The sequence below is a fragment of the Heterostelium album genome (assembly GCF_000004825.1).
Source record: "Heterostelium album PN500 unplaced genomic scaffold PPL_scaffold11, whole genome shotgun sequence".
Lineage (NCBI taxonomy): Eukaryota > Evosea > Eumycetozoa > Acytosteliales > Acytosteliaceae > Heterostelium > Heterostelium album.
In genome coordinates, this window is record NW_008805073.1 from 644,621 (window position 1) to 666,919 (window position 22,299).

At 33.1% G+C, this 22,299-nt stretch overlaps 7 protein-coding genes across 7 annotated transcripts; 3 read left to right on the forward strand and 4 right to left on the reverse strand.

Annotated features, from left to right (window-relative positions):
• Positions 1 to 257: 257 nt before the first annotated feature.
• Positions 258 to 2,528, forward strand: PPL_09639 (uncharacterized protein; the record flags this gene model as incomplete). Its single annotated transcript, XM_020580432.1, has 5 exons — positions 258 to 814; positions 876 to 957; positions 1,023 to 1,206; positions 1,274 to 1,345; positions 1,420 to 2,528. The coding sequence occupies 5 exons, from the start codon at positions 258 to 260 to the stop codon at positions 2,526 to 2,528; spliced, it is 2,004 nt and encodes a 667-aa protein (XP_020429019.1).
• A 57-nt stretch (positions 2,529 to 2,585) lies between these two features.
• Positions 2,586 to 9,872, reverse strand: tbcD (tubulin folding cofactor D; the record flags this gene model as incomplete). The annotated part of the gene is made up of 15 exons (XM_020580433.1): positions 2,586 to 2,784; positions 2,858 to 3,037; positions 3,128 to 3,220; positions 3,286 to 3,742; positions 3,888 to 4,137; positions 4,216 to 4,806; positions 4,882 to 5,519; positions 5,670 to 5,815; positions 6,470 to 6,591; positions 6,856 to 6,891; positions 6,951 to 7,234; positions 7,455 to 7,736; positions 7,859 to 8,258; positions 8,577 to 8,804; positions 8,889 to 9,872. The coding sequence occupies 15 exons, from the start codon at positions 9,870 to 9,872 to the stop codon at positions 2,586 to 2,588; spliced, it is 4,890 nt and encodes a 1,629-aa protein (XP_020429020.1).
• A 655-nt stretch (positions 9,873 to 10,527) lies between these two features.
• PPL_09641 (MFS transporter) lies at positions 10,528 to 12,942 on the reverse strand (the record flags this gene model as incomplete). The annotated part of the gene is made up of 4 exons (XM_020580434.1): positions 10,528 to 10,577; positions 11,538 to 12,479; positions 12,621 to 12,671; positions 12,702 to 12,942. 4 exons carry the CDS (start codon positions 12,940 to 12,942, stop codon positions 10,528 to 10,530), a joined length of 1,284 nt encoding a protein of 427 aa, XP_020429021.1.
• A 446-nt stretch (positions 12,943 to 13,388) lies between these two features.
• darA (darlin) lies at positions 13,389 to 15,962 on the reverse strand (the record flags this gene model as incomplete). Its single annotated transcript, XM_020580435.1, has 5 exons — positions 13,389 to 13,516; positions 13,603 to 14,556; positions 14,626 to 14,991; positions 15,060 to 15,821; positions 15,929 to 15,962. The coding sequence occupies 5 exons, from the start codon at positions 15,960 to 15,962 to the stop codon at positions 13,389 to 13,391; spliced, it is 2,244 nt and encodes a 747-aa protein (XP_020429022.1).
• Positions 15,963 to 17,684: 1,722 nt separating this feature from the next.
• Positions 17,685 to 18,736, forward strand: PPL_09643 (uncharacterized protein; the record flags this gene model as incomplete). Its single annotated transcript, XM_020580436.1, has 3 exons — positions 17,685 to 18,137; positions 18,203 to 18,409; positions 18,476 to 18,736. 3 exons carry the CDS (start codon positions 17,685 to 17,687, stop codon positions 18,734 to 18,736), a joined length of 921 nt encoding a protein of 306 aa, XP_020429023.1.
• Positions 18,737 to 18,855: 119 nt separating this feature from the next.
• PPL_09644 (uncharacterized protein) lies at positions 18,856 to 21,624 on the reverse strand (the record flags this gene model as incomplete). The annotated part of the gene is made up of 7 exons (XM_020580437.1): positions 18,856 to 18,978; positions 19,252 to 19,270; positions 19,444 to 19,604; positions 19,697 to 20,237; positions 20,355 to 20,465; positions 20,528 to 20,836; positions 20,909 to 21,624. The coding sequence occupies 7 exons, from the start codon at positions 21,622 to 21,624 to the stop codon at positions 18,856 to 18,858; spliced, it is 1,980 nt and encodes a 659-aa protein (XP_020429024.1).
• Positions 21,625 to 21,761: 137 nt separating this feature from the next.
• Positions 21,762 to 21,895, forward strand: PPL_09645 (uncharacterized protein; the record flags this gene model as incomplete). The annotated part of the gene is made up of 2 exons (XM_020580438.1): positions 21,762 to 21,767; positions 21,797 to 21,895. 2 exons carry the CDS (start codon positions 21,762 to 21,764, stop codon positions 21,893 to 21,895), a joined length of 105 nt encoding a protein of 34 aa, XP_020429025.1.
• Positions 21,896 to 22,299: the final 404 nt, after the last annotated feature.

The following is a 22,299-nucleotide window of genomic DNA, read 5'->3' on the forward strand; positions in this document are numbered from 1 at the left end:
CTTCAAAATGAGCAACTTGTTCGGTTCCCAAATTTTGTGTAAGGTTGGTTTATAATATCATTTTATCTATGAATCGAATATGCTTGAGTGTTAATGGGTAAGCATGCACGAAAAGAAAAGAAAAGAAAAGATATCTAAAGAAACAACAAAAATAGTTAGATTAGATACTTTGATTTATTCCCTCTTTTTGTTGTTTACAACAAACTAAACTAAAATATAGACTTTACAATCATTGTATCAAGTAAGAAGAGAAGAAGATGGCTACATCACCAGTCTTTATAAAACCATCAATTCCTGATGAGTTGACATTCGATAGTAGATGGAAGCAATTAGAGAATATGTTGGCACAGCGTACTTTGAAGAGTCCTGACCAAGGTTCTGTCATCGATACTTTCAAAACTACACTTACAACAGCACTTGGTTTCATCCCTAAAGTCGGTATGTTTCTTTATTGTTTATTTAAACAAAACAATCTATTTGTTATGATTGAGACTTTAATAACTAATAATAGTTCAAATAAAGGTGGATATATTTCGGGTGTAACTGATATCTTCTTTACCTACTTGATTGAGAATGACAAGGCCATCAATAACTCTGTCAAATCTTACCGATCAATGTTGATTGCAATCGTTGACAAAAATATCACCCAATATGACGACGCAGCTTTAAAGGCATCGATCTATGGTTGTGCTCTTTCTCTTAAGGATTTTCAATCGCATGTTCTCAATCTAAGAGGTCACCCAAACAATGCATCCCTGAAACAAATGGTTAGAATTGCTTTCATGAATTTAGAGAATGACATTGAATGTAAATAGTAAGTATATCTTTACATATCTACTTTAATTGTAGTTATTAATCAAATCATATTACAATAGTATCTTTGACTGTACCAAACAAAAATATTTAATTGAAGAACTTCCAATGTACACTTATTTTGCTACTGCACATTTAAGTTTGGTATGTAAATGTTTATTATTCATTAAAGTTTATCTAAAAGTTACTAATTTTTTTGATAATTATAGTTAAGAGAAGCAGCTATTTATGGAAAGGATTGGGGATTTGATGATGCAACTATTAAATATTATATTGATAAATTTGCTGCCAGACATAACGACTATGTAGATCATTGTCAAGCCGCGTATGACGATGGATATGCCAAAATTACCAAAAGTACAGCTAATAATAAATATACCTATGATCAATGGAGTAAGTATTTAAAATAATTATTATTCCTTAAATTAAATTAATACTAATTTTTATTTAATTAAAACAGATGCTCTAAATAAGTATAGAAACTTTATGATTACAACTGTTTTTGATTTCGTAAACATTTGGTGGTTATTTGGTATGTCTATAATGATTTATAAATATTAAAGTTTACTTGTTTTTTTTAACACCTCTCTCATAATTTTATTTTAGATCCAAGATTTGAAAATAAATTTGGTGCCTATGTTGAATATTGTAGAACTCTTCATTCTGATTTGTTTGGTGCTACCATTTATAATAACAATTACGATCATACACTTGACAAGATCACCAATGCTTTTGATAACCAGAAACTCTATCAATACAAGAACGAGCTATACAAGATTAAGACTAGTTCCAATGAGTTCAGAATCAATTCATTCCAGCCATTCTACAATGTCTCTGATACCACCTATGGTGTTAGCCTGCAAAGTGGTAATCAAATCAAAGGAACTCTCAAAGACACCGATGTCACCGTAGAGAATGTTTGGACTCAGAACCAAAACACTACCAAAGTCAAGGTGTGTCATGATCTGTTGCCAAGATACTTTGAGTTTCTAGATGGAGGTGTCACACCAAAGAAATTTGGTATGGACGTAGATGTCTATGCAGACTATCCACATGAGCCGGAAGAAGACACCTGGTACGATACTCACACCGGAAATAAATCGATTGGAGGTCGTGTAGAAACCGTCCAATTCGATGGACATAGACTATGCAATATCTATGCTCTTTGCAATAATAGCAATGAATTCTATACCTATCTTCCAATTAATCCAACTGGAGGCACCGGTGTTCCAATTGGAAACAGTGAAGGAGCCACCACCGGAATAGGTTTTTCTTTCATAAATCAGTTGGTTTGTGAGCGTAACATCATCTACGACGGTGCCTACACTGTGATTGACCCACAGAAATATTTGTATTCACCAGCGCCAACGGGAATCGATTTCAAAGCCGACGGTGCTTTCCCAGGTGGTCACCAAATCTGGTTGAAGAAAGGTGGTTCCATTTCGTACAACTTTGATCCTTACGACTCGAGATACACCACATTCGCCATTCATGTAAAACTCTCTGCCAAAGCCAGTGGTAAGCTTACTATCACCAACAAAAATAATACCACAGAGGATTACAGTTGGACAAACGAAGTAAAGAGAACTATTATTCTAGGAGATGTTGTATTTTCACTAAATCAAACACCAGGATCAAATATTTTCACTTTTACAACAGATGCCAATTTATGGTTGGAAGCATTCATCTTTAAACCAACGTCAATCAGTAAATAAATAAATAAGTAATCAAGATCTTATAAAAAAAAACAAATATTCATGATTTCTTTTTATTTAAATTTCCATCAGTTCCTCTGAATCTTCAGGTAAAGTTTCCAAGTATTGTGGGATAGGATCTGTAGTTGTTGATGTTTGAATTTGTATTGAATTGGTTGATTCAATACTCTCTTTTATGATATTGGTTGGTGGATCTAATTTTAACAATTGATAGATTCTATTAAGTATCGTTATATTCTTATTTAAGTCTTGATCCCTATTTTATAATTTAAATTTAAATACAAATTAATAAAATGAAAAATAAGAATATTGGGTATCTTCTAACATACCAAGGATAACCTTCGTGAAGTAATTTTAAAAGTGGTTCATTTAAAATATATTCATTCAAACTATATCTATTGGTCAACTCATCATATGCCACTATACGAACTTTAGGATACTTGTTGCCAAGTAACATCAATAACATTTCATTGGAATTCATTTTAATTTCATCATTAAATATATCTTTACTAAAATATGAATACCTATGATAATATTATTTATAAATTGAAATGAATAAATACGATGAACTGTATTTGTCTTGATCGTAATATACTTACATTGGTATGGATTGTAATAGCAATCGAATATCTTTCAAATTTGCTAAAACTTTCTCTTTTGTCAATTTACATATATCAATAATGATTTCAGGACTGAGAATAGAATTAGTAATTCAATATCATATTATTTTAATGAGGTTAACTTGTTGTTAACTTACTTTGTTTTTGATAATGAATCAAATTCATTTGTTTCAAATAGCTTTGTGATGGTTCTGAATGTCGATGCCAAAGATCTCTCACGATATGTATTTTGAATGATTTGCTTAAAGGTTGAAGCTACTCTTGTCACTTGGTGTTGTTTCTCTGCTAGGTTTTCGTTGTATCCGCTTAAGTACAATTGTATCGAGTAGAGAGAGTCGTCGACCAAGTATTTCGATGGTCCACCAATAGATGAGAACAGTCCAAAAACGAGGTAGTAGAGATAACAATCGATAGCTAAAACACGACATATAATTGGGAATGCCTCATTACTTCTCGACCAAGTGATTTGATTGTTCTTTGTAAATATTTCTTGCAGTTCCGACCTGTTTGTGATGCACTGCGAAAGCTCTTCAATCCATATGATTTTCGATATAATCAAACAGGATGTCAATCGTAGTTTATCTAATTTCTCACCTGATATCTGAATCAATTTACTTATATATCGCAACAATATTTCCTTAGATACAAACAATTCATTGTTTTCTATAAATATATATGTAGATTTAAACGATTAGTTGATATGACGATAACATAAGCCAGTAATTAAATATCTACTTACGATCTAATTTATATTTGTTAACATCTAATTCAATCAGAGTTGATATAACCTTACAAGCTAATTCTCTTACCCAAGAACCTACATCACCTCTTTTATCAACTGTGTAGTCTTCTGTGGCTAATAACAGCGTTTGGAATAACCGACAAAAGATATCTTTTGTCATCAAACCATTCTCAAAGAATGAAATGATTATCATCTCTAGTGAATTCAACGAGTTTACTCTTGTTTCTATATCTTTATACATTGGTTTCTATTAGATTTAAAGATTGAAATATGAAAAACAACGATTAGTTTAGATTTATAAAGAGAATTGAAATAACTATTTTACCTCTTCAAATACTGATAGTATAAGTGAATCGATGATTTTTGTTGATTGTTCGGGATGGTCTTTATGCAGTTGGAATGGAATGACACCTAGGAACAGTGCAGCACCTCTTCTCGATGGTGGGTTTGCATCTTGTAAGAGCATTCGTTCATATCGGTGAACGAGGTGCTGTAGTTCTTGATACTTGTCTGGAATCATATAGTTGTTAAAAAGAACTTTCAGAGCGAGAGATGACTCTTTCTGAACCTCTGCAATTGGATGTTGAATACTCTCTTCCAAATACTTTAAGAGAGTATCGAATGCATTTTCATTCGATGTTTGTGTACCGGCTGTATCAGTTGCTTGTGACGATTGCGCTTCACTCTTGCTTTTGACTGCCGAGGTCTTTGCACGAAGAGCACTGATTCTCTGTCTCAGTGCAAGCGATGCATTCGCCGACTTTGTAGAATCATCCAACTTGATCTCGCTTGACAAAGTAAAGTTACACATACAGATAGATCCAATCAATTTACATATACCAGTTCTAATATAAACTCCACCTTTTCCTTTATACAACTTTTCCAATCTTTTATCTTTAATAACAACTAATATACTCTGAAAAAATAAATAGCATATTATATTAATAAAGAAAAACTTGTTTAAACAAACCATTTATAATAATCAACTTACATTAATAATATCATCTGTTAGTAGAATAGATTGACCAATAGATTTCAAACTTATTAGAATCTCATGAAGTGCAAGTAGTGATCCATGTTTGATCGATATCTGATCGGATTTAGTATTTTTAATGATAGTCGGGATGTGTTGTACAAAGTACTGTGGATTCAGTGGTAGTACAAGTGCAATAGACTTGGTGGCTAGCTCTCTGACCTCGTTGTCCCAGTGATAGATCTTTGAGAGTATCAGGTTCTCCATAAGTAGCTGCTGGTAGTCTACGTAGGTTGCGATAGTAGGTGTCAACTCCAGGTAAGAGTTTCTCTTGTTTCCAACTGCAAAGTAGTCGGCAAGCTGAACGATATCGATGCCATGTGGGATGGCAGCACCTTGTCTTCCTACATTCTCTTGGTAGGCGGCAGACGCTGACTTCCTACAGTTGATCTCGCGGTCTAACAGTGCTGTCACCACTAGATTCTTGGCCAGTAAGAACGAGTAGGACTGCATAATCGATGGATGATAGGTACGTGCCAACGCCCACGAGATATAGCAGGCTGCGTCTCTGACGTGTGCGCCGACAGAGGTTGTACCGCGTATCACCTCGAATTGCAAAGCACGAACAACCATTTGAATCAACTGGTCTAGACGCTCTGGGAGAATCAGACCACGTCGACACAGTTCTGCCAGAGCCAAACAAGCACCGTGCCACTGGGAGTCAGATTGTTCGTCATCAAACAAGCTGAATATCAATGAAATGACTTGATCACCCATTTCCTTAGGGAGAAGATTGACCACCCTACCTGCTGCCTTGGCAGCAGACCATCTTACAATGGTATCACGATCACTCAGACCTTGAGTAATTAAAACATCGATAATCTCTTCAATTTCATCCGGTATTTCCTGTTCCTCTTCTTCTTCGTCATCTGCTTTTTTAAAATCTATTTGACTATTGTTGTTGTTATTACTATTCCTTTGTTCCAGTGTGGAAAGAAGTGGTTTGATAACACGTTGATATCGCCAACTTGCATTGATTGGTGGTAGTATTATTATTGCCATTCGTTGTATGAGTTTTACCAATAGTTTCTTACACATTCTCTCAATGTCAGTTTGTTGTTGAAGTGACGATATTATTTGTTGATAGAGTTGAGCATTCAACGGTAAGAGAGAATCTCTCGACGCCTTCTTGAAGATCGATGTCAGACAAGTCAGAAGACCTCTGAAGAGCAGTGCATCACTCGAATTTGTAATACTCTCGCTTCTTCGCTTTCGAATCGCTTCAATCTGCTCCGCAGCATATTGGATGAATTCAACGAGCTCATCATTCATATCGGGTCTTGTCAATAGTTTTGACAACAACTCTGCAAAGGAGTCAGAGATTTTCGATGGGTGAGAGAGCGATCGTTTCGACAACCGGATGACTCGACTTGCAATGCTGCCATAGTCATCGACGTTGTATCCATCGATCGACGGGAATTTGAATGGCGTGATAATCAGCAGTGACAGCCAGAGCGAGAGAATGTAGATCTCCTCCCAGCTGACAATCTCCTCGGTGTCTCTGTCTTTGTCGTCGTCGTCGCCGGCGCAGTCGGATACGTCATACGCCAGCGGACTATCATAGTTGATACAGACACCTCTGCTGTCAATGGTAGGACTGCTTATTGGCGAGGTAGCAAACCGGTCGTTCTCACTGTAGAATCGATCTTTAAGTTCGCGACGTTCCGCCTGTTGGTAGTAGAGATTCGTCTTGTACTCCACAAGTGAAACAACCGGCAGCAAGTCACTCACGCTATGTGGTAGCAACTTTACGATCGTCTTGAAACCTCTTACCTTGGTAAGCACATAAAGTATCCTATAGGTGTATTTGATGTACTCTTTATTCTGCACGACCTGATTATCGACTATACTCACGATGATATGTCTGTTGATGGTAGTTGTCAACGCTCTTATCGATTCGATAAGAGGTACTACCAAATCACCAAGATGTACATCCAATAGACTTGATTGTTCTTGATATTGTTCCAACTAATTTAATTATCAAATAAGTATATACTAATTAAACTAAACCACTGTTGTTTACTTACGATTTGAGTAACTCTATTTGTAGATATTTCAAGACCCTCTGTTGATAACGATTGATGTGATATTATTTTATTTATCAATTGTTTAAGTTCGTCTGCTTCTTTGATGAATGTTTTCGTTTGTTGATTCGACTCATCTGCAGCATCTTCAGGTATATCATAAGTTGCATTAGATGATTGTCTACCATTTGTAATATTAACAGGCACAGCAGCAGCAGCAGCAGCAGTGTTTAATATAGCAACATCATTGGTTATATTATCTATACTATCATCGTAGTCATACATAACTATAAATAAACTAAACTAAACAATTAAAATATGATTATTATTATTAAATTTAAATTTGGATTGTGTTTAAACAAAAAATGAAATAAAATTTATATTAAATGCAAACCACTGCAATGAAGTTGTAAAATAATAATATTATTTATTTTATTTTTATTTTTATTTTATATATATTTTAATTTAAATTAAATGTTTTGTTTTATATTGTTTTTTTTTATAAACAACGATTGAATGCATAATCTTTACCATAGGATAAGATTTTCTGTGATTCACCTTTTTCACCTTTGTTGCAATAGGCGTGATTTCCATATGGTGATTTATCAAAGACAAGCTTGCGATCGTTGCTTCTGGTCTGTACAGAGTTGTCGAAATCTAAAAATAGCATCAATGATTTATCATCGTGATTAGGTTTTGTCCACATTGCTTTCTGAATATCTTGGGCATTGAGTGATCTATTATATACTGCAATGTTATCTATTAAACCATGATATGTACCTGATTCTACTATATATATATATATATATATATAAAGTTTGTTATTAGTTTGCTGTTGATTCTATTTTGATTTTTAAATATTTGTATGAATCCAACTTACACAGCACCCATTCCATGACTTTTAGCGATACACAATGGAATATCGTTGGCATCCGTTGGGTTAAAGAATTCATTTGGTATATCTTGTACTCCATTGATGTAGAAATTGATAGCGTTGTCGTGTGGATTTGGATTATTTACAGAAAAGACAACTGCTACGTGTGACCAGACATCGCTAGAGATCGTTACGTGTGATGTGAAACATGCGCCAGCCGCACACAGTCTGAGTGCACCTCTAGTGCCAGACGATGTCTTTTGAATGTCGAAATCGAAACCATCGACCTTACCGGGTGTACCTTTATCGATGAGTCGCTGGTCACCGAACGAGCTCGGTTTTACCCATGCCATCAGAGTGTAGTGATTGGTGAGATCGAAACAGCGCGGACAGCTCTTGGATGGCTTCACCTCGATGTAATCACCCTTGCCCTCGAACTGCAGATGATACGGTTGGTAGTGTGCACCCTGACCGAATATGACCTCTTTGTATTTGTACTGCTCGCTCGACAGCTGCTTATAGGCCATCTTGCAAATGTCACACTTTGAACTGAAACCAGACATACACTTTGAGAACTTTTGCATCACTTTGTCGAACGGTGACTTTTTCCACTCGAAATAGAGATCCATCATGTTGGGATTGGTCAACATCTGATTCAAGTAAGATGCCAATTCCTTGGGTGATACGAAATCCGATACCTTTATAATCGACTTGGGTGGTACGTATTCATCGATATTCGATGCACCCATATATACCGGGATTGCACCAGCAAACAATGCACTGTAGACCTTCTCGGTGACATAGTCGGTAGTGTTTTCATTCTCAAAGGTAAGAACAAACTTGTAGTCCTTGAATACCTTGATGTTACTCTTCATTCTACTGAAGATATCTTGATTCTCTGGTGGTGTTATTCTTGTATTACTTGGAATGCAATCACCAACAGATTCAACCGCTATATGTTTCTTTAAATCTGCTACATATGACTGAAAGTTTAGTTAGTTAATTAGTTATGTTTGTTTTCGAAATCAAATCAACTCTAATCATTCTCAATCAGTTAATCAACTTACAGTTCTTGCTTTTGCAAATGCATTCACACAATTGGAAGACATGAAAACAATGTCTTTGGTTCTTTGTTTGGCGTTGGATGGCTCCGATAGCTGTTGTTTAATGTCGGCGTCTTTCATTGAGGGATCGGGTGGACATGCCATCGATAGTTGTTTTGGCGACTTTTCTGTGTAGTTTAGGTGTATGTCCATTAGACTCTTATAGCGCTGGTCATTTACAATGGGATACTGGCTCGGTGAGTTGTAGTCGAGTAACACAAACTTTTGATGAATATGCTTCTCTGGCAAGTGAACTGGCATTCTTCGCCAATTATCTGGATGCATTTGCGATGGATCGAATACAATGTAATCGGCATACGGCAAGTCATCGGAATGATGTGAATACAAACATGAAACCTCACATTCCTCTTCCTCCGGAACGGCAATACGCTTCCTCAGAGGAATTCTCTTTCTAACACTTCTATTTGGTAGCTCATGTGTTTTTCTTAGATTGTTACTGTTACTACCTGTAGTTGTCGCTGATCTCTTGTCAAATTGTTTGAATATATTATTGTTACTCTCTTCTTCCTCTTCTTCTTCTTCTTCCTCCTCCTCGTTATTGTTGTTTTCGCTATCTAGTGTCTCTGCATAGTCTGAAGGACCTTTAAGAGTTGGTTGTGTGAGCATACCGGTTCTATCTTGTTCGGCTGAAGGTGTATCCCAGAAATAGATAATGATATCTTGACGCCATTGAACTTCTCTGAATGGTGGTGCAGTTACATACTCGACCTTGGCCAACGCTTCTTCCTTTACGTTGAAAAAAATAAAACTAAACACAACAACCAAAGCAAGACCACCAATCAATGCCATATACTTCATTCTGAACGACATATTCTTTAGAAAACCAGAAGATGGACTCGGTGATGAAGACATTGATTTTGGTGATGACGAAGATCCATTTGAATTCGATTCAACATCTCCACTCAACAGTGGATCTCTATGACCCATTTATATCTATATCTATATCTATCTAATCTATATCTAATATCTATCTACTAAAGTATATCTTCACTATTTCTATTCTTCTTTCTTTCTTTCTCCTTCTTTTTTTTGCTATTTATTATCAAACATAAAAAAGTTTTTGTTATCTGTATCTGTAAATAAATTATATTTCAATTATGTTATAATATTTATAGTACTCTTTATAAAAAGATAAGAGATTCTAATAGTATTCAAATAAATAATATAATGTAATATATTGCTGTTGTACTGTGAAGGTTTGTTTTATTGGTTTGCTAAAAAAAAACAATATTGTTTAAAAATAATTATTTTTATTTTTAATTTTTTTGTAGAGTCAATTATATAACATCCCTCTTTTTTTTTAATGAATATTCATTTTTTCTTTAGGATAATGTAATAAAGTGTGTTGTAATACAATGTGGTTAAGCACACACACACACACATAAATAAAATAAAAATTTAGTCAAAAAGAAGTCAATTTTGATCTTTCTTTATGATTAAAATTCCATTGATCTTAATTAAATCATATTTTACAATGAATATTTAATTTTAATTATCTTTATAACCTATTGTTTTATATATTTAAAATCAAAACTTGTTATTTTTAAAGAATTGAATTTATCCATTTTCAAACTCTTCAATTTTAAAATAGTGAAGTATAAACTAAAGTGACGAAACAAATAATATCTAAATCTGAGTATAAATTTAAATAATTGTTGATGCAGATATGGAAAGTAAAAAAAAAATATTGTAATTTATAATATTTTGAATTTTACTATAAATTTGGTTAACATTGTATATTTTTATAACTATATTCAAAAATAATAATAAAAATGAATTTTGTAAAGATTTTTATATCTCTTCTAATACTTTCTATGGTTTTTGTTATAACACTATCATCTGATCCTAGATGTAAGTAGATATAAAAGTAAAAAAACAATTCTAAATTTTATTAATTAATAATAACAATATTTTCCAGGTTCCAAATGTTATCCCCAGAAAGATATTCATGTTTGTAATACTACACCTTTTTGTTATAGCACTAATATTGGATGTCATTGTACCCTTGATAGAAAAATAAGCTTATAATAAAAAGTTCTTAGGTACAACTAAAGTATTCTATTTTCTACATTTTAATTACATAAAAATTAATCAATCTTTTCTAGATCATAGACATCATATTTTTAAATAATAATATGTATCTTTTTGGTAATGAATAATATTTCTTTTATATTTATTTAAAATAAATAAATTTGTAGAATTTTTCTTTAGGTTGATGACTATTACCTCAATCAACACATCAAGATTGGCAAATGTAATTTTTCTTTTTATAAATAAATAAAATATTACTTTTGACTAATCATCTTTTGATGCAAGATGTATTTTTACAAAGTTTATTCTAATGACAAAAATTAGATTTGTCAAAAAAGCGTTATCTTTGAATGAGAGGGTCTATATCGCTATTTGTATTATTGACAATATTCGATTGCTCCTCCAACATGATGACTTGATTCTTTTTCTTTCGGTACTCGATGAAAAACACAATCAATCCCCACAACGATACGATTCCCGAGAACACTCCAAACAGGAAGAATGGGAATCCGTTCCATCGATCAAAGTAAACGCCACCCACTTTTGATGCAATTAAAATACCGATCGCTCCGCAAAAAGAAAAGAATCCACCAACGCTTCCACGACACTCTTTTGGCGCCTCTTGGGCGACCAACGCCGTCGACGAAACAACCATTCCAGTCTCTGCACATCCGATGATACAAGTGCTCACAATGAACGTCATCGAGAGTGGATCGCTACTGAAAGCAATCAAGAAATAACCGAGACATCCAAGCAGCGCAATGGTTACGGTCGCCAGCAGACGATTCATCTTGTCACAGAGAAATCCTGCGACCGGCGCGAAAAACAATCCAAAGGTCTGCGCGATACCAGTGATAGTTCCACTCTTTGAGAGTGCATCGGTTTTGTTTCCACCGTTGTGCGCCAGTGAATATTGATAGATCCAGAGCGATAGGAACGTCGTAGCCAACGCCGAGTCACCTCTTGCCAAGAATCCAGACAAATAGGAGAGCGAGAGCACCGGATTCTTTCCGGCGATCAGTCCCTCCTTTGCGATTTTCAAGACGCTCGAGTGTTCCTGATGTATTTTGGCTTCGTCGCGACGCTGCAGCGAGAACCACAAGTAGATGGCGCCAGCCAGCGCCAGACCCGCTGTCAGACAGTAGGTGAGTTGCGCGGACATCGTGATCCCCACGCTCGAGTGCTGGTCTATCAGATTTGGTATCTTGAGGAGGACGAGCGAGCCGAGCACAGCACCGCCACCGGCACACAGACCGAGCAGTCCACTCGCCTTTCCACGATCGTCAAACAAAACATAGTCGGCGAGCACTGCACTCAACATCGACGAGGCAGCAGCTGCACCCACCGCAAAAACAGCACGGAAAATCATCAACACATAAATATGATTGGCAAACGGGTAGATGCCAAGTCCCACCGACATAATCAGCATCGAAAGCACATATACAATTCTTCTTCCAACTTTATCACTCAACAAACCCCAGAAATGGGATGTACAAAGTACTACTATTTCATTATAAAATGTTAAATCTCCACTAACATTACCTGTTGATTTTTAGAATAAATAAGAAAAAGCTATTAAAAATACAAATTCTGTGATGATCATCATTTTAAAAAGTAATAATAATAATAATAGTTATTCTTTACCTTGTTTATCGTCGGGTATGTTTAAAGAGTTTGTTAAAATAATGGGTTGTGCTACATTTATGAAAACAAAAAAACATATACTAAGAAATGAAGCGATATAGCTTCCAACTATATTCTTATAAGATACACCTTGATTCAATCGATGTAATTTTAAAAATGATTTATGTTGTGGTGTTGTATTTGATTCTTCAATCGAATCTGATTCTATATTACGATTATGATTGTTACTACTACTATTCAATATACTATTATTATGATTATTATCATCATCATCTATATCTAAATCATTATTATTTATATAGAAATTATTATTTGTATCCATTTTTAAATAGTCTATCTATACTATACTATATATATAATTATATATCTTATTTAGATGTATAAGAATGTGAACAGCAGTCAGTATAATTCTAATTCTAAAATAGAATTTACTAGATTTGAAGTTATAAAATAACAATGTCAATGATTAATTATGATGTTGGTTTTTTGTTGGAAGTACTGGTGTGATTATTCATGTGACCCAAAAATTTACACATATTTATGAGTTGTGTGTGTTAATACTAAGACTGTTATTACAATTTTTATTTTTCTAAATTCGTCATAGATGTTTCCGAAATGTAATCAGTTTTTTTATTTTTGTTTTTTGATTTTATTAATAATGATTCATGCAAACATGCCCAATAATATTTATTATATTTAGAGATTTATATCAAAATATCGATTTTTAGTTATTCGTCATTATTATTATAATTCGATAAATTTATTTTATTAAATAGTCAATTGTGATAATATCTTTTGAAGATTTGATTTGGTAGTGGCATTGGTCTGTGGAAGTTTCGATAGTTCTTTCAAAGTTGCGACTGCACCCAATGATTTCAATTCCTTACATTTATCATCTATAAATTGAGTATTGAAGAAGAAGAACTTGTTAATAAAATGTTGATCTAGATTCTGATTTTGTTCTAATAGTTAGTGATCTTACCATTTTTAATCAATTCCATTAAGATTTCATAAATATTTAATTGTATATCTTGATTGAATTGTTTATCGGTGGCTGTTTCGGGTGCGATGATACTGGCTTTGAGTGTTTCCGAGAGATCGGTCCACCAATTTACATTTTTGCTTAGTGTTTCAATGTTGATCTTAACGAGTTGGAGTAATGCTTTGATTCCCTCTGCCCTCAAGATGGAGAATGGCGAATGTACAAGTTCAAAGAATGGGAGTGTGCACTCTTGAACCAACGATTGCTTTTGGTCTTCATCCTTCAGGAGATCTCTCATCGTTAGGAAACGCACCAGAATTCTGCTAGACTCGTAGGCAACTCTCTTGTCTTTCTTTTGTGAGGCAGCCTTCTCACGTTGCTCCTGTTCCAGTCTTTCTTTTTCCAATCTTTGTTTTCTTGTTTCTTCATCTTCATTCTCGTCGATATCTCTAATCTTTTGACTATTTTCCTCGGCTGCTTCTTCGTCGTCATCGTCCATACCAGCTTTGGTAACACCATTGGCCAAGTTGGCAAGCGGTAGCAATCCACCCTCTTTAATAAAGTTTACAAAATTGACATCGTTGCAGAGAATCAGGTGTTTCAGTACATTGATGGCAGTGAATTGAATGACTTGGTTCGGTACGATCATGTTGGCAATGACAACATCGATGAGATCGTTCGGTGCGACCTGTCCTTTGTATGGACCTTTCATCGAAGTAATGTTATGAGTGGCAGTCAATACCAAGTGCTGGATTGGCTGATGATTTGGATAGGTCTTCATAATCTTTGTAAACAACTCGATAACATTCAAAGAGAGTAACTTCTGAGTGTTCTCACTCGAGTTGGCAACGTTTCCAATCACCATAGCTGCGGAAACCAGCTGCTCTGTATCCTCGCCATTCAACATCTCAATGAATACATTGATATCTTTAATGAATCTTGGAATAGTAGAATCTATAGATCATATATATATTTTGTAAGTATAATGATTACTACTTATCTATCTTTTGCCGCTTTACTTACCTTCGATTGATATGTATGCAATCGATCTTGTTAAGTTTCTTTTTGCTTTGGAGGCGTCCAATACTTTTAGTTGTGTCTTCTTGTTGTTCTCTGAATATACTGGTGGTTTGGAGGTGATGATCTTCATCATTCTATCTACAATCTTAGACTTATCACTTAGGAAGTATGGTCTAAGTTTATCTTTACTTGCAAGTTTCAATATGACACCCGAAACCACTGGTGCAATCGAGAGTTCACCATCGGCTGGCAACTCATCGTCCTCATCGATTTCATCAACCATATCTCTCTGAGAATCTGCACTCTCAATGAAACCGATCAATCCATTCAATATTGAACCATCCTTTATTAAACTCTCTTGCATATCATCTGAAATAATAATAATAATAATAATTAGAAACAAGCTAACAAACTAACAAATAAACTAACAAACTTACTATTATCTTCAAGTGAAATAAGAATGGCAGAGATATCTTTGGCGAATTCATTTTCGATCCAACCGTCGTTGTGAACTGTTGCTTGCAGCTTGTGATAGAGTGAGAGAGCGTCTCTGGATGTGAGTTGCTCACGTACCTCTTCGTTGTCCTCCACCAATATACGAAGTGCTTTCGATGCAATGTCAGAGTAATCAGAGTAGTCACTGCTGCCCACTTCTTGCTCCACTATCAATTTCAGTAGTGTCGGTATGACAGACTTGTTGGCTTGGTTGGCGAACGCCTCTTGCATCGGTTCGTCATTGGAACACAAGTTTATCATGGTGGTGATCGATGTCCGCTTTAGCGATGCGAATCTGCTCTGCTTGATCCAGGCTATCAGTGGGAGTACCAGGTTGGCAACACCGCCGCCATTCTCGTCGCTGAGCAACACTGCTCTGTTCGACTCGTGGTCGAATGTCAAATTGCCTAGAACTCTACAGATCTGTTCGTAGCGTGCAACGTCGAGAGCAGTGACACTCTCTCGCAGCACCACTTGCTTCTCCTCCGATTCGCTGTTGGCAACGACAACATCGGTTGAACTCTTCATAAAGCCAAACAAGATATTCAATAGCTTGTCACTCTTTATAACGATATCTCTATTCTCTGCTTTTCTCAGCCAATCGCCGAACGTCTTTAATATCAAAGTATTATCTTTTACCACATTTTCATTGCCGATCTCTGATGCATCGACATTGATCTTATCTACAAGTTTTTCTACAATATCTATATTACAAACATCATCTGTACAGTAAAGAAGATCAATGATTGATTAATCAATAAGTAAAACCAATTCAATTCATCAACCGATTCAATCCAATTATGATATTTACCAACTAAAGTTAAACCTTTAATAAATGACTCCATCTTTTTTATTATTACTATATATATATATTAATGATCCTTTGTCTTTCTTTACAATAAATTAAAATAAAAAATAAATTCAAAACGGTCCTTTAATCTTTAAAGTAACTTAATAAAAATAAAAAAAAAAAAATTTTGGATGTTCATATTATTCAAAGAAGTTTTTGATTTGAATTATTTTTTTTTTAAACAATATATCTATCTATTATTAGTTTGTTTCACTTTCTTTCATTTTTCATATTAAAGATTGTATTTTTTTTTATTACTCAAAAAAAAGTAACAATAAGTTTACTTCTTTTAAATGATTTAATTAAAATTTAAATTCTCAATAGGTTTATTTATAAAAATAAATTTAAAAAAAATAAAACTAATTTATTATGATTTATTTCAAAAATTAAAAAAATAATAATTTTTTAAATTGTTACAATAAATTAAATAAATATATATAAACAAACACCAACCACAATAATAAAGTCGATTTTTTTTTATTTTCCCACTTACATAAATAGAAATTTATTTAAGTATTCATTGCACACATTCGTTTTTGATACGATTTTAAAATAATAATAATACTACTACTTCAATTATTGTACTACATCAGATTAAATGCATTGTGTTAGAAAAGAGATTGACGATTAAAAAATGAATGAACATGAAAAAAAATATGCAATTGGTCAATAATTCAATAGTGATGTTTCACTTTCAAAAACAATGATGATGATTAAAAATTTATTGTTATTTGGATCATTTTTATTTCATTCTACTCTCCGCTCAGTGTATGTTTTATAGGGGGATCGGGATTGGATCTAGTTGGATCTGACTTTTGAATTTTATCTCTCAATTAAATTCTAAATTAAAACTAAATAAAAAGGTAACATGTTTTGTATATTTTTACTATTGAGTTGTCATCGATGTTTGTTTGTTGTCATTGTGAGTGAATTTATGTTTTTTAAAATATGAAGGTAACAGTAATACTATTTAAATTCTGGAATAAAATCATACACATTAAAAATTTTAATTATTTTCATAAAGAGGGGGGACTGCTTTAATATTTAGGCAACTGGCAAATTATTATATTTAATAAAGGGTAGAATCCCAGTTTAAAATTATAAAAATTATAATTTTCTAATTTCCTAGTGGGTGGTATTTGTTTCATCATCAAATTATTATTCTCGGTCTCAAACACGGCAATGTGACTAATCTGAGATTAATTTGTTGTCTTTAGTTGTTGCTGTTTTCTTTTTTGAATCTCCTCTTACTAGTCAGACTTCCTATTAGGTTAGAGTTGTAAATTTCGATCCTATTCCAGATCCTTTTTTCTATAATTTAACTAATTATTTATTTCTATTCAAAAACCTATTTATTTGTTACACTATAAAAACATTTTGTTTATCAAACAACAGTTGTTTATTGCAGAATCCGGTAAATAATAATAGAATCATTTTTATTTTTAGAATCGTTATAATTTCAAGCCAGCCTATTTATTATTAGTAAATCTATTTTGTTTAAATATATATATAAAGAATAGTGTGTCGAACTATTTTACATAAATTCACAAGAGATTATCTATCTTTTCGAACAACTTAACATTAAATTTAAATCGAGATTGTCATTGTTTTTTTATTCTAAAGATCTTTCTATTAATAAATAAATTGTTTCGTTGGTATCTGTGTCAAAAAATAATAAATCTATTTATATATATCTATTAAATAATATAACAATACCATGAATGACTCTAATTATTTTCAATCGAATTTCGACAACGCTTCCTCCAGTAAAAAATTACATTTCAATCAGTCACCTACATCATCGTTTGGAGGAAGTAGTAGTGGAAGTGTGAACAGTGGTTATGGATATAGTGGTCACATACCTTCATCACCAAATCTATCATCATCTTCATCACCTATAGTTGATAATAACTTATTCTTACATCACCAGTCTAGTATTAACCAAAACTATCATCAACACCAACAACTACTTAATTCTATCCAACAATACTCCAGCTCGAACAACTCAATTCCGCCCAACAGCAATTTAGATACTGATAGATTTTTAACGATCGAAAACTTTTGGAAGTGGATCAATAAAGAAATTTTACAGATTCAAACACCCATCCGAGATCATATACTACCACTGGCCAGAATTAAAAAGATTATGAAAATGGACGAATGTGTTAAGGTATTTAATTGATTCTTTTAAAAAGAAAAAAATTTATTAGTACTAATCGATATAATTTAAAAAAGATGATAAGTGCAGATGCACCTGTTATTTTTGCAAAAGCTTGCGAATTATTTATTTTGGAACTTACAATTAGATCTTGGTTCCATACAGAAAGTCATAAGAGAAGGACACTACAGAAAACAGATATATCTCTCGCTATTGCTACAAATGAAACTTTTGATTTCCTAGTTGACATTGTACCAAGAGAAATGAGAGAAATACCTCGAAGAGTAAATATTACAAAAAAATTAAAAGATATTTTAAAAATTGTTTATTAACTAATTTTTTTTTTGTAGATTTATCATGGAGATAATTATAATTTATTATCAAACCAAATCTATTCAGTAGATAATAACAATCAGACAGTACCTTCGAATAATGATCAATTTAATTTATTAAGTCCTAATAGTAGTAATAGTAATCATAGTTTATCATATTTTTATCAACCAACACCATCACCACTTTCTTATATGGAAAATAATTCCAGCGAAGCTGGATATAGTCACCACCATTCCGCCGGTGAAAAATATAGTCAAGATGAACATACCAATAAATGAATGTTACAGTTATTATCTATTTAAAAATACAAGATTCAAACACTTTTGAATGATGATGTGATCATCTTTATTGATGATAAATGTTGTTGTTGATGTTGTCGATTTAAGATCGAGTAGCTCTATCCAGAAAATGGTGGAAAGACGTAACCTCCCTTATTTACATTACCATTGGTATTCGATGGAATACTATAGGCATTTAAACCTGAAGAGCCTCCTGCTGCTGGACGATTGAATGTACCTGGCTGTAAATTTTAAAATTAATTAATTACTTTTAAAAAAAAAAAAAAACTTAAATATTTGAAAAAAAAAAACTATACCTTAAAAGTACCATTATTTCCTCTGTTTGACATTATTTGTATTATTATATAAACGTATTTTTAAAGTGATTTGTTTTTACATTCGATCAAAATAAAGTTTCATATAGATGACCAAATAAATCGGATTAAATTTTTGCCAAAAAAAAAAAATTAAAAAAAAAAAATAAAAGAGCATTTAACAAAAAAATAGATAGAAACCACTGAACCAAAGAAAGATCTTTTCAAAAAAAAAGTATCTAGTTTAAATTTAAAGTTGCGGGCTTTAACAAAAAAAAAAAAAAATTAGAAAGATTTCAGAAATCTGCATAAACCTATCATTTATTGGAATTATAAACAACATGTTAGGGAGAGGTAAAATTCTTTTATTGTACAAATGGCGAAGGAACTGACTGATCATAGTTGGAATCATTCAAAATTTCACTTCTTAATCTTGCGTAATGTGGCAAAACATCGTGATAATCAACAAATAAACCAAATGACACCTGTGAGTAGATATGGAATTCATTACTCAGTAATTCTTTCTTTGTAATTGAAAATTTCTTTTCCAAATTCTAAATTAAATAATAATGAAAAAAAAACAAGTGAATGTGAATTAATATAAGAAATTATGAACACTGTAAATAATTGATAGTAAAATATATACCTCTATAAGTGGTACTAGAGATTCTAGTGCTTTTGGATCATTGAATTTGGCAGCCAACAAAAGACAACCGGCAGCATACAGTTTAAAGTTTGCCTTTGTCATTTGATTTCTGATGATGAGTTTCTCAATGAGAACGTACGACAGAGCAACGGTGGACATTTCAATATCGGCAATAAGTGCAACCTTTTTCAGTTGTCGTTTAAGTTTTCTAATTTTGTACAGAGTCACACCGGTTTGTACCCACTCGTGCTTCTGTCTGAATTGTTCGTTCAACTCCTCTTTGATTGCACCCTTCTTGATGTAAGGGAAGATCGAGATCTTGTAGCCTGTCAAATTCATCACCGTACGATGCTTTCCTGTTTTCAACTCTGAATTATCCAAAAACAACGGATCGTATTTGATCATGTTGGAAGCACCGGCATCAATGTCGGACGTTGGTGATATATAGTTGGACGGCAGCAAGTGTGCATAAGATGTCTCCTTTAGTTTGAAAAAGTTTGATTCTTTCGATAGAACACTCATCAATGTATCTCCAGCAGGTCTAAAATAAACAAACAAATAAATATGTTAATAATCAAATTATCAATAAACAAAAATAAGATTGGCAACTTACGAAATAGGGTCAGGTTCTTTTAAGTTCTTTCCTTTAGGCTTAAACTTTCTGGTTTCTCCACGTATCATTGAAAAAACCGATATCGGATAGCCAGACGTCGTAGTAAAGTAAATTCTTTGTGGTATGGAAACATTATAGCTTGCATTAAAATCCTCACTGGAAAAATAAAAGTTAGGTTAGTTATAATATAAATAAAGATATGATTCAAAACAACTTACATTGTATTTCTTTTCCGATATGGTTGTGAAATAATTTGTTGCGATGATTGTTGCGATTGCTGTTGCTGTTGTTGCTGTTGTAGTGCTTGCTGTGATTGTTGTTGGGAAGGAATCTGTTGTTGAGCGAGTGGTATATTCGAAGAAACCATTGAACTTTCAGCGATAGCATTCAATTGATTGTTGTTGTTGTTGTTGTTGTTTTGTGTGTTTGCATTTACATTATCGTTTGGTTGATTATTGTTATTATTGGTAGTTATAGAAGGTCCTAATGAAATACCAGATAAAAAGTTTTGTGCTTCTTTAATTGGTCTGCAAAAATAGATTATTATTAGAAAATGTCATTTAAATGTTAATTGATTGGTTGATTATTGTAATACATACTTTTTTCTTACGAAATAAGAATTTAAGAGATTGGTAAATACAGGTAGTTGACTGTCCGATATATTGGTGAAGGTCGACTTTGATTGGACAATGTCAGAGAGTTGCTGCGACGACGAGAAAAAGTCACGCGGAATTGGTTCTTGGAAGAGCTTGTCAAACGTCAGTATTATCTTGGTGCCATTTTGGTCGGCTGTTGGCTCCTGTGAGACGGTGGCCAGCGCAACGATTCTGTCTATCTTGGTTGGTATGATCATTGAGAAATAGAATTGATCGCCACGCTTCAAGAGTACATTCTTTTGCTTGCAATTCAGTGCCACTGTTGTACCGACACTTGCGTTGATTGATCTGTAGATGGTCGATGCAATGCTGTAGATCCAAGTCTGTTTGGTTGACACTGAATTGCTGCGACCTGTTGTTCCACCTCCACTGACGTCTCTCGACGATGATGATGTATCCTTTACATTTGTTATTGGTTTAGAAGTGTAGTTTGTCAAGAAGATTTGCTGTTGCTGCGGCGGTGGTGGTGGTTGCTGTTGTTGCTGCTGCGTGCTTGCTTCACTTGATAAAGACTTTCTACTCTTTGAACTAGATTTCGATGATGACGATGATGATGATGATGACTTGCTACCTATTTGTGTCGGCGGAGCAGCAGCTTTTGGATTTAAAGATATATTTGACAAAAAAGAGAATGCCTTTTCATTCATTTTCGAGGCCATCTTTTGAATTTGATTGATTTGATATAATATGATAAAAAGATAGAGATAATATGTTTTGTTTTGTTATGTTATATAATATGTCGATTTAGAAGTTGATAGAGAATAGAAATGAAGATAGATAGATAGATAAAAGAAGAATGTGTGTATATATATATATTTTAGCAAATAATAGATAAATAATAGATTAGCCGATAATTTAATTAAAGATCTAATTATAATGCCCGCTTGCACTATTACCTCTACTACTACTACTACTACTACTACCACTTAAATTATTACTACTACTATTTGATCTGAGAAACATTACTTTGATTAATTTTTTAAACTATTCTTTGTTTTTGTTTTTGATTATTGATTATCTTAAAACTACTTTGTTATTATTGTTGTTGTTGTTGTTGATGTCGCTACCACTTCGAAATTAAGTTCTACCTGAATCAAAGAAGTAAACAAACAATCAAACAAAACAAACTTTAAAAATAAATAAATAAAAATAAAAATAACAATATTAACTGCGCTTAAGATTTGTTGATATTTTAATTTATAAAAAATAAAAAATAAATATAAAAAAATAGATTTAATTAATGCTTTAAGATGAATGTTATATTATTGTTTATTATTATAGCTATACACTATAGCTATAACAACAATTTATTACTATTAATTATCTATTTTTTT